At 34.0% G+C, this 12,281-nt stretch overlaps 1 protein-coding gene across 2 annotated transcripts; it reads right to left on the bottom strand.

Annotated features, from left to right (window-relative positions):
• Positions 1–554: 554 nt before the first annotated feature.
• On the bottom strand, positions 555–8,889 carry LOC149902448 (spondin-1-like). 2 transcript variants are annotated; one of them, XM_090110173.1, is made up of 16 exons: positions 8,761–8,889; positions 8,018–8,201; positions 6,622–6,848; positions 6,225–6,416; positions 5,691–5,897; positions 5,312–5,578; positions 4,941–5,106; positions 4,447–4,672; positions 4,083–4,295; positions 3,801–3,849; positions 3,474–3,659; positions 3,068–3,215; positions 2,518–2,700; positions 2,193–2,288; positions 1,816–1,910; positions 555–800 (listed from the first exon to the last, which is right to left on the bottom strand). In XM_090110173.1, the coding sequence occupies exons 2-16, from the start codon at positions 8,172–8,174 to the stop codon at positions 672–674; spliced, it is 2,541 nt and encodes an 846-aa protein (XP_089966299.1). In that variant the 5' UTR covers positions 8,175–8,201; positions 8,761–8,889; the 3' UTR covers positions 555–671. The 2 variants fall into 2 exon arrangements, 1 of the variants encoding a protein (XP_089966299.1); XR_016457527.1 differs by having other exon boundaries at positions 751–800; positions 1,816–1,924; positions 2,196–2,288.
• Between the last annotated feature and the right edge of the window lie 3,392 nt (positions 8,890–12,281).

Raw genomic sequence — 12,281 nt, 5'->3', positions numbered from 1 at the left:
TACTGACAGATAAATGTACGTCTGGCGCTTTTTTGTAAAAAATCAGTAACGACAAATGTTAAATTTATAAATACTAAGAAATTGCACAAGTTTATCTGTAATGTTTGTTTAGGGTAAGTTCTTGGGATTTCCTTTTATCACCAGACCAGGGAAATTTTACAAAAATAGAAAAACCTCTATAATGTAATACGATTATTATAAGGATAATGTGTATAAAGTTATTGTAATGTTACTATAAATTAATAAATATTTTATAAGTTTGTTTTTGTTAAAAAGTAACCTATACCATAATAGAATAGTTTGATGATGAGAAGAAAAATTGAAGCGACTGTGATGTTCCTAGACAGTATTATAGGAAACGCTAGGATTAATAAGTTGACCGAGTGCCGAATTAAAAGCTAAGTTGACAACTATGTAGAATAAGAATAAGTTACGTACAAACTTTTGTTGATTATTAATAAATTATAACAAATAAAATGTTAAATAATACGACCATTGTTTTATTTTACATTAAAAACAGAAGAAGAACAAATAAAACAACAATTTCATAAAACATTTATTACTTTGCTTTGTGTAAACAAAGAATTATCTTAAAAATGATACAACGCACTATTACTGGATTCCTAAACAAAACGTAGGTACATTTGCAAGTACATTGAATGAATTACATACTATTCAAAATTATTATTATCTTCAACGTTTAAGGTATCTGAGACGTTACTATGTTTACAGTGTCTCAGTTTACAAATACGGCTTTTCACTACTTTCTGACAAGGGTTTCCTAAGCCGGAGGCGGGACGCTGTAAAAAAAAGAACAGTAATAGATATACAGACATGGAAATATATACGATACCGATAATACGATAAATTGTTTAAAACGTGTTACTGGCTGAAAAAGTAAACTATTTAAAACTAATTTCAGGTTATTTCTACGAAAAAAGTTTACTTCTACGAACGAAGACAAAAACTACTTTTTTCTAAATTGTTAAAATTTTTCAAATTATGAATGATGAATTTCAGCGTCTGATAAAAATGTTATAGATAGGTATTGCAAATTATTAACTGAGCTATAGGTATATTTTTATTTTTACTGTCATCTGTATCAAACTATGTTATTGAACGAAATCTTTTATATTTAACAATTGCGTCGGTTCCAAAACCTTGTGTTAAATATAAAATCTATTTCTTTCTAACCTTATCGTTTCCTTTATAACTAAAAAGGTCGTTACAAATTTTTATTGTTCTGCAGAATAAACAAAACCATTTGCTTATAATCAATAAAATGCACAAAATAGTCCACGTTTCAATTGCAGTAATAACATAATTATTGATATATTATATGTCTGTCTGTCTGTAGCGTCACAAACATTTGGCATGAATTTTTTTATTAAGCTTCGATTTATCGAAAATAGTCTAATGCTTTAGCATAAGGCTATTTTTAGCACCGTAGTATCTATACAAAACTTGAAGCAGTACATTTATATATATGTGTATGGAGAACGGCTTCCTCACAATAACACGCAAGCAAAACTGCGGGCGGAAAGCTAGTGCTAATTTTAAGTATTTGAAGGTCATTGACGACGTTACGTGAAAACTTGTAGTCGATATCATGTACATATTACAATATTAAAGTCAATCGCAATAGCCATCAAAATTCACAAATGGGAATATATCCTTGGCCTCACCGTTGCAACTTGGAAGTGCGACGCCTTGCGAATATTAATATCTAGTTGGTAATATTAATTAGTTATAAATTACTTTAAAAGCTATAAAATTAAATAAAAAACCATTAACAAATAATAAAACACAACAAACCTGAACGAGCCTGAAGTTAAGTTTAACTGCAACATCGCATTCTCCGAAACACTCGGACCAGCCGAGCCACGGACCCATCTCGCAGTTCACGTCTTCTGGCCACCATCAATATACACAAACATTTAACTATTAAACCTTGCATTCTTTTTATTCACTAACAAATCAAATATGAACAAACATATAACTTCAGGAAGCAGAGTTTCATTTGAAATTTACTGATGATGACAACCTTATTTGAACATGCAAATTCAATCAATATATCTTTGTCCCTGTTGTTTTAAAGAAATTCTATCAAACGACTTTTTATTCATTATTTGATTTCTACATTCTAACCTATAAAATCATGATTTTATGTACATAATATGTTTGTAACTCACCAACCGGTGGCGCGTCGTTCTGTAGTACTTCATTATCGACCGCAGGTGGTGTCGCTTTTAGCTTTTTAGTGCTCGCCTCTACTACGGGTGGGATTACTACAAAATAACCAGCTCTGTTACGAATATGAAAAATATATGCATTCAGTCTATTTTCCCGAAAACAGTCACTTTACTATAAAATAACCAAAAAATAAGGGAAAAATATGAAGTCCAGACCCTACACTTCATCGTCTTAATACTGAAATGTTTTTCTCACCTTATTGTCCAAGATTTAGAACATAAGCTGACCTATCCTTAAAACAATAAAAACACATAAATTAATTACCAGTGCCCGTATCATTTCGTCCAACACATGCTTTTTCACACGTCTGTCTGTCGCGGAAGTTATTAGAGTTGCCGCCACACCCTGTATACCCGAAGGGCTCGCAAATCCCGCGCTTGGAGTCGTAGAACCAACGCTCCTCGTAGCTTCGGCAAGGACCCACTGATATAGGTAGCTTGCATATTTCTGGTGATAAGAATATGGTAAGAATTTTCTACTGATTAGTTACTTATGGAAAATCAAGTTATAAATTGAATTCATAAAAAATCATATGAAAGCAGTAAGCGGCTCAGTATACATAATATATTATTAAACGTTTAAGTCCTTGAATCCTTATCAAGTAAAACGCAAAATTAATTTAAGTCTTCATAATGACTGTAAAAAAATATATGTACTTCAGCTGTTACACGAAATAAAATAGTTCAAAAACTTCGTTCGAGCACCAATTACGACATTTAATTACTGTGCTATAAACCCGAAAAAAAAAACAAGAAAAATACGGAAAATTCAGAAACAATCTGTCATTAAGTAAGTTAACAGCTTCGACACTTACCAAATGGTATTCCACCATCACAAGAGCTGTCGTCCCCATCGCACAGAGCCTCTTGCTGAGTCAACGTGAACTGACATCTGTCTAGATGCTCCTGGACTAGAAGGTCTACATTCGGATTGTCGCTCGTTATGTTCTCAGCTGGGAATGTCTATAGAATAGGTCAATTGAATATTATATATATTTCCTTGATTTGCTTTCAATTGGAAGTTGTTTCTAAGTTTTATATTCATGTATGATCATTGATCAATTATGTTTTAAAATATATTATAGGAAAAAAATAAGAATGCAATTTATATTGAGAAAGTCTCCGGGACACCCATTAGTCAAAGCCAATATTTATTTTGAAATTGAAATTGTATGAAATTTAAAGACATTTCTAGAATAGCACCAAAATAACCAACTTTACCAAGTTTTGGAACTCCGCGAACCGCTGGTTCCAGTCGCTAAGCAACCGCCTTGTTAACAGTTTCTGAACCCTTGGATCCTTCGAAATGTACATCCTTGTCCGGATCCTGCGACCTCGCCCGCACTTCGCGGAACATGGTGACCACGCTCCCCATGGTGTTACCGCGCACTCTCCGCGTGGGTTATCCTAAGTAACGGTAAAACAAATAATTAAACGTCTATAATATGTAAGCTCAAGATCGATTATAATAAAACTTAAGTTGTAACGAATATATTTGTGTACAAGTTTTTCCAATAAATAAAGAAGAGAGATAACGTTTTAACTTACCACGAAGAACCAATCGTAGTTAGATGCATTTGCAAATTGTCCCGGAGGCCTGTATATTAAATAAATGAAAATTTAAATAACCGTATTTAAACATAATCCAATAAAAATATTAAGTAAAATATATCTTTGACAAACATTTGAACAAAATTCATTTTCCCACACTAAAATCTATATAGTATCTTCTAATGAGCAATTAAAAAAAAAATATTTAAGTATAGTATTTAAGCGGAAATCGTGTTGAAAAAGTGTTTATTTCTAACATCTAAACATAAAGCTATGTACTTGAAGCACGGGCCAGCTTCACAAGGCATAGCTTGGCTCAGCACGATCCTCGCTCGAAAGCCCACGTTGCAGCGCTTGAGCGCGCGTGGTGCAATGTAGTGGCGCGTTCGGGCGCGCACCCCGCACCCCGCGCACGGCGACCACTCCGACCAGGGGGATACCGCGCACGGGCCCGTGGACTCCGCGGGATCCGGCTCGTATTCCGATTGTACTCTGTGTTTGTTTTTAATTTAAATTTTATTTAAAACAGGCATGTGGTGCTTTCTTGTAAAAGGCTAGGAGCTTCCTTCAGATCACATTTAAAATGCAATTTTGATTTCCATAACATTACCTTTATAATATTATTCTATTAGGCGAAAATCACCTGCAATGCAACCTCGGACCTTGGCAGCGTCTATAGTCCGTGAGCGGAGTCCTACAAGCGTCAGCCTTCGCCCTCGCGGGCCACAGATAGTGCCGCTGGCGGGCCGCATGTCCCTCCCCGCACGTGACGCTGCACGGGCCCCAGGGGCCCCACGCATGAGTGGCGCAAGAGCCCCCGCCAGTACGAATCACTCCTTCGGGAGTTTTCTCGCTACCTGATTCTGAACCTTTATAGAAAAGGTAATATAATCTAAAGTGATTTTCAAAATGCTAGTTGGGATGTTAACCTAACCTTATATTTCATAATAATGTTAACATACGTGATGACTTGTTCTGTTATTTTTGCTCTATTTTCATTAGAAATATTCTTAAATGAATTTTAAACATTTAAAAGCACTCTATAAACATTCGTTACGCGCTCATTTACACATAAATCATTAAAAATCATAATCAAATTCCACGTAACTTTTATTTTCCACCAAAACCTACACACACCTGTAACATCACAAGACTTTTCATACAAGCGCAGTCTATTAAGGCGAAGCCGTGCAAATGGCCGCATCTCGCCCGTAGAGCTGTAGAAAGGCGAGCGAACATCGCGCGGCCACTCCGGGCGTAGAGCGCGAACCGGCGCCGGTGGTAAGGTTGGACTACGTCTGGACTGATTATGATTGAGAAAATTTATTATGTTTGTTGATTGTAATATATAAAGTATGTTAATGTATAATGGAGTTATTTAGTATAGATACCTATGATTTTAATTTGCAATGTTTAGGCTCTACAATTTTAATAAAACATGACTACTATTTTTCTCCCACATGATAGATACGGTAAATAAACTAAAATATTATGTTATAATCACGTACTGTATAACTAATTCCACTATCCGTCCCCGCATCATAAGGGTATAGCGGCAAAACTGCAGATCGTCTCCAAGTGCAGTTCAAGTTACATAACTCCAGCGCAGACACGCCAACAATCCAGTCAGGTGATGGAGCTAGTTTAGAGGCTAATGACACCAGATGGTGTTTAGCGTCTACTCGGAACACTGCAAAGGTACTGGGTATACCAGTGCCGGCCACTTGCTGCCAGGATATGCCGCGAGCTTTGATTATAGTGCGTATGTGATCGCTCTGTACAAACAGAATTAAAAGGCAAACTATTATATAATATCACGAGATTCCATATGAGTTATTATGCTATTTTATTTTCTTTTCGTACTTACGAATGACACACGAAACATACCTCCGATTTCAGCTCTTTTTCCAATGTCGTGGTGGTCCCATCATCAGCCAATCTCCTCAACCCAGCGGTGGCCACCCGACCCTCCTGCCACACCCTGAACTGCGCGGTATGAGATGCACCAATCACATCTCCGAAATGAGCTCTAGCTGATTCCGGTGGAAATTCCTTTGGATGCGTGTTACGGGACCATAGACCTTCGAAGGTTACCTAATGGAAATTGTTAATAATTGCAGACTGCACTTGAAAAAAAAATAAGAATGTACTTGCAGATTGTCATTTAATTTGTACCATAATAAAAAAATATATTCTGATTATTTTGCAATATAATATTACCAAGTACCAACCTTTTGCGCACATCGAGGTGTATAATAATTTTCTATACGACTAACATGGAATTAAAAAGTAGATACAATTAAAACACAATAGATACCATCTTCATAGTCCATTCTTGTGATTGATTGAACACGAGTATAATCTCTATATCTAGTTAATTAAATGTATAATAAATAAAATCCAAATACATCTTCAACTCACCTCATACTTAGCTTCATCACACGCGCAGCAGGGCTCCACTATAGGAGGCTGCCTATCAGGTGTTGTGGGTAAAACAGGAGCCGGGCATAACTTACGCACAAGTGACGAAACCGCGCCCGTATCGGGGTGGAACGCACGTGCGCATAGACGCACGCATGTTTGAATTGAACCGGACGGCGCATTCCATATCACCTGAAAGAAAAGTTTATTATAAACTCTACCATTAAAAATGCTTAAATATTTCAGAGCGAAAGATTTTTTCCAAAAAAAATTCGGTGGAAAATGTAGGTACTGATAGAAACGCGGAGCAATATTTACTAGATTTACTTAGTGGAAAAAATATATCGTCAACCATACTTCTGACAATTTTTAACTAATAGCTCATCCTTATGTATACCTGTATTTCAGTTTTAGGGTGTGCAGTTGCATTATCCACCGCGGGCATGCAGGATTCATGTGGTTTTGTTTGGGCATCATAAGCCTGAAATATACCTGGAGACTCATTGCTTATGGTAATATTAGTAGTGTTGGCACTTGAATTAAAACCATGATCCAATTCCGCCCAAATGATAAAGCCTATAAACGGTGTGGGCCCTTGGCCACCATCAACACCTTGTAATGATACTGAAAAAAAAAACTACCATTGTTATTACTTTGTATACTATTTTGTCCATTTCAAGGAATTTCACGTGTAGTTGTTTCGTTCTTTCAGTTTTAAAAATATCAGATCAATTTTAAATATTCTTTTACTTCTAGAAAACTACAATTTTGATAAACTTATTGATTTTAAGCTCAGTTAAAAAGCTGGTTCCAGTGATAGAATTATGAATTCTCAATTCAGTACTTCAAATGGATGAGCATAAAGTTCAAAGGGGTGCGAGGATAGCTATTGTACGTCATAGGTGCCTATATCAACAGATAATATTATAATACTATACTAGTATTATATGATTTATATATATGTGTCGAGATGTCTGCCGATAATTGCGTTATCCGTAACCGCACTCAGAGCTCTCCCAGATATAGGACATACTAGGTTATACAGAACACTCTATTCAAATTGCATTACCTACGTATTCAATATATGTAGTTGAGGCATACTAGGAAATTAATTTCCATACATTGAAACTATCCCTGTACAAAGTTAACAGAATACAAATTGTTGAAATTCACTAAACCGCACTTTTAGCTTGAATTAGGTTTCAAACATACGAATGACCGCAGGTAAAGTGGTAAGCTCGCTACAATCTAAATGTCCTATGTTCGATTCGAATCGGCTAGTGAAAAATGGTGTGAAACCCAAACCCCATTAGCACGAGAGTCTACATGTCTCGCAATGAAGAAAATTAATCCAGTTTTTCGTATACCTACTACAACGTCTGAGAATTAACATTCATTGATTATATTATGCATAAAAACCAGAATGCGTAAGTTAAATGAACGGGATTTAAAAGTCGCGCAGTCATCGTGGTACCTTTTTTCCGAGGCTAAAAAACGGTGTAGAAATCTTGACCCTAATATCGAGTGGTCATCCAATTTGCGCTACCGTAGCGTCGCAAACAGCTTTTTTATTTACTTCACTCATTTTTTGTGGATTTGTGCGTATTTTTCAATTTTTTATCTGACTTTCAATAATTAATTTATAAACCCGTTAAACTTTATTTTCATTTAAACTTTAACAGATTTTGTAAATCACGGTTTAATTATACATTTATCCTAAGTGATGTACAATTAGTAGTAGGAGGCAGGAGCGGCTAGTTGAAATATAAACAAAACTGAAAACAAAGTATTACCTGAGTAAAGTTCACCCGGTAGATATAAATCGGGGTCTCCAGCTACCCCCAGTTTATAATGTGCGTCCGCGGGCTGTGCGTGCGGCGGGGCGCGCTCGCAGGGTCCCGGCGCACCCCTTACAAGGGGGATAAACGATATGATCATCAGCAGCAACATAGTGGATTTAAATCTTCCTTATTTAGTCTAAAAATTTTCATATATTTCTTATAAAATCGAGAAAATTACGTACTGGTTCTTAAGTAACTACAGCCTATAGCGGATATATTTAAAAAAAAAAACACTTTAAATCATAGCTCTTTAATTTACTTTAATTGTAAAATTTTTAATTGTAAATATGTTATTTTAAAGTATGTATTGGATTACCAAAACATCAATTTGTTCCATTGATTTGTTTTTAATATCTGTTTATGTTTTATTTTATAACTTGGAAAATTAAATATTCAAGTACATTTATATATGTACTGTACATATATAAATGTATTTGAATATTTAATGTACTACATGTACATACTAAACTCAAATTTATAAAAACACTCAATTACAAACAAAGAAACTGTATATCCGCACGCTTGTAATTAAAATAGAAAAATCATTTAAAATTCACGAATCGATTCTTATTAATATTTATGAGCCTATATTAAAGCCTTTAGTATATCATGCACCCGCAAGTATCCAGGTACACAAAGAGCACTATAATCTAATAATCCAACCATACTTGACGACACAAAGGAATGTCACCAACCTTTATCATTACTCAGTACTTTTATCATATACAAGTACTCAATCAAATGACACACTAATTGGATATTAGCAATATATTTCTTTGTTATTATGTTACGAAAAGCGCGTTCGGTCATCCACCCGCGCTACGAGGCTCTCGCCACAGTACTGCGGTTTCATCCCTTGAAGCGGGGTGAGCCTGGATTTATTTACCTTAATTTGATACGCATGAACGATTCGAAATGCGCATTATTTTAATATATTGAATTAAATTGCGACATCTACTTCATCTTTATTAATTAATGTTTTCTCTTAAATATTCCGTGTGCATCAAAATTATTTTTTTAATCAATTATGTAAATTGAAAAAGTACACAATTTGCTGTAGGTTTTTCTAATGTTTTCGGAATTCAGGTAAAACATGCACTAGTATGTGCTCAGTATAAATGGTGAAAAATAAATTTATTATAATTACTTATATTGATCGTAAAAGCTCTACATTCAATAGCTCTATATTCAAGATGGACCATTTGATGCTGTATTAATTTTAACAATTCGAGTATTCCGAGCTTATTTATAGTATCTACAAATAAACATAAGAAAGCTTTCCAATTTATTATTAAAGCTCGAATCCGCGAGCAACAGCTAGTAGTATTTCTGTGGCTTAAGCGTTATTCTCGTAAGCTACATATATCATTGCCAAGTAGGTATCATTAAAATCTGTTTAGTGGTTTTCGCGTGAAAGAGAGGTGGTACATCCACACATTCTTACGTATTTATATATGCCAAAGTCTAAGTATTCTACCTAGTTAAGACTAAGGCTAAGGCAAAGCAAAAAATTTTCCGAAATCGGAAAATTTTAATACGGACATAGAAAGCCTTCATTTTTTTTTAGAAAATTAAAACATTTTACGTGGATTAAGCTATCACGCGATAAGTACGTAATATGTAATTCATGATATTATGTATCATGCTATTCTTAGCGATCGAGAAGCTTTAATTTAAAACTAGCTTCCGCCCGCGACTCCGTCCGCGCGGATGTCGGTCTTCGCGTGGATGGTTTATTTCTCCATTTTGAGTAACTCTGACAATAACATCTTATAAATATCTATTGGACTCAAATACGGCTAGGCCTATAATAAATAATAATACCCAACGTGTGTTCGCTGTTCTACAGAACAACGTCTATGGATAAAACTGAAAAAATAAGATTTTTTTTTTCTTCGTATTTTTTCAGGATAAAAAGTATCCTATTTTACGCCCAGGATAATAAGGTATAATTATACCAAGTTTCATCGAAATCGAACCGTTAGTTTTCACGTGATGTCTTCACATACAGACAGACAGACAGACAGACAAAAATTTTTTTAATCACATATTTGGGTTTGGTATCGATCCAGTAACACCCCCTGCTATTTATTTTTTCAATATTTTTAATGTACAGAATTGACCCTTCTACAGATTTATTATATGTAATAGATTGAATAGTCAAGTTAATAATAGGCTCTACCTGGTAGGCTGGTATCATTATTTATTTTATTTATTTATTTATTTATTTAACATAATATTAATTCTTAGATGATATAATTTACATTGATGCAATCATAAACTCATTCAAGTTTTTCTGTGCACCATAAGCCCACAAACCGATACATATTATGTTTTAATACTTGATCTTGCATCAAGGGTACTTATATACATATTTGACCTTTTGTTAATTTTTTTATGTATAAACTAGCAATCCCGGCGAACTCCGTTTTGCCACCAGAGACACCTTTTCTTTTCTATAAACCTCACGGATCCTGAGACCTTTCCAACGAATGCAAAACCGTGGAAATCGGTTCGTGCGTTCTGGAGTTACAGCGTCAGGAAGGAAAACCCGACTTATATTTATATAGTAGATTATAATAATGTATTGTACTTATATTTTTCACGATGTCGAGGTTTTAAAAACGTGTAGCTACTATTTAGATTACATACAAGCAATTATGAAAGAAATGTACGTAGGTATCTTGACACTCGTTTTAGAAATAGAGGCGCTACGAAAGCTCACAAACCTTGAGGTAAGACACAGAGGTAAGATGACCTACCTACGTAAAGCGTTATATACTTATTAATTACTACCCACATTAACCGCCTTCAAGAAACCATGTCAAGAGGCACTTTTTTCTTAGAAACTACTGGAAATATCAATTACGAGGTACAAATATATTTATAACATTTCCCTTGCCTAAATCCCTTCGTAGTATTGTAAGCAATTGAGTCAACACAAAACATAGGGACTATAATGTAGGAAGCATATTTAAATTCAGAATAGAAAATAATCTAGAGGCTACGTTGGTTTTTTGCCCGAGCAGAGCGGGGACGAACAGCTAGTTTAAAACAACTAACCTAAAATGTAATGTTCGTATGTGGGATAGATGATATAAGGGTTGGATATAAAATAATACACGATCGTATTTTTTTTAATTATATAATTATTGATTAAATAAATAGACCGTAATAATGCTTATACATTTTGATGTAGTTAGTTTACTGTTTCGAAAGATTACAGATTAAAGATAAACCTTAGTAACTATTTTTTCTCTTACTTAAGTGTCTTATACTAAATGGCGATTAATTTGATGATTTATATATTAGAATTTAGATAGATCATAATTGATTAATATATTAATACATAATAAAATAAAAATACTAATAATATTCGTAGGACTATAATGTGCGTGTGTTTCAAAATATTCAACGCAACAAAATTAATATACACAGTTTTTAATCACTGGACAAAAAAGGCTAAATACCGGCATATTTTTCGATTGTAAATCTGAAAGGTGCTGCTTTTTAAATGCAAAATGCAAAAGTTATTTCAAGTTAAAGTTTGAGGTAAATCCTTAATTATTATGGGCATACTACAACTACGTAGCGGTCATTGGCTTAATACCGCTCACAATGAATGATATATTATTATATAACAGAATATGTATGTCCGGCTCTATGAATGATTGATATCACCAGAATTATAGTTTTTTTAAGATAAATAAAAATTTTAAGATAAAAAAAGACCTATTATTATATGTACTTAATTATACCTATATATTTAACTCATGTTTACGAAAATGTGTTCAGTTACTGAACATTTTTCTTTCGTAATAAAGTACGCTATTTTTTGTCCATTAATTAAAAATTATAATGTATACATATAAAGTATAAACACAGACATTGTTAGGAATTGGATTTTACTGAAAAAAATGATTTTATAAATTACATTTTTACCTTAGTACTCCTATTACTAACTACTTAAGTAAGTAAATGTACGTAGTAAATGTAGCGTAATTTTAGGGTTCCGTAGCGAAAGGGTAAAACGGTACAATCTGTCATCAGGCTGAATCTCATGAACCGTGATAAAATTAGAAATTGAAAATTTTAGAGGTGATATACATATTTACAAATAGTTACTAAAAAACAAACAAATATTTTTTTTCGTGGATGCTTGAAATATATATATTCACTATATGCTATATACAATGGTGGACGTTTAATTAGAAAC

Source organism: Colias eurytheme, chromosome 15 (assembly GCF_061535395.1).
Source record: "Colias eurytheme isolate Ceu_HAF_F1 chromosome 15, ilColEury1 Martin Lab GWU primary, whole genome shotgun sequence".
NCBI classification, from domain to species: domain Eukaryota; kingdom Metazoa; phylum Arthropoda; class Insecta; order Lepidoptera; family Pieridae; genus Colias; species Colias eurytheme.
The sequence above is the reverse complement of the archived record's forward strand: the minus strand, read 5'-3'. Positions and strand labels throughout refer to the sequence as shown.

Bases quoted from the DNA above. Each gene is read 5' to 3' on its own strand.
- LOC149902448 (XM_090110173.1), bottom strand. From the start codon at position 8,174: ATGTTGCTGCTGATGATCATATCGTTTATCCCCCTTGTAAGGGGTGCG. The intron at 6,417-6,621 runs GTATACATAAGG...CTTTTCTTTCAG, and splicing joins ACCCTAAAACTGAAATACAG to GTGATATGGAATGCGCCGTC. The intron at 5,107-5,311 runs GTACGTGATTAT...AATCATAATCAG, and splicing joins ATAGTGGAATTAGTTATACA to TCCAGACGTAGTCCAACCTT.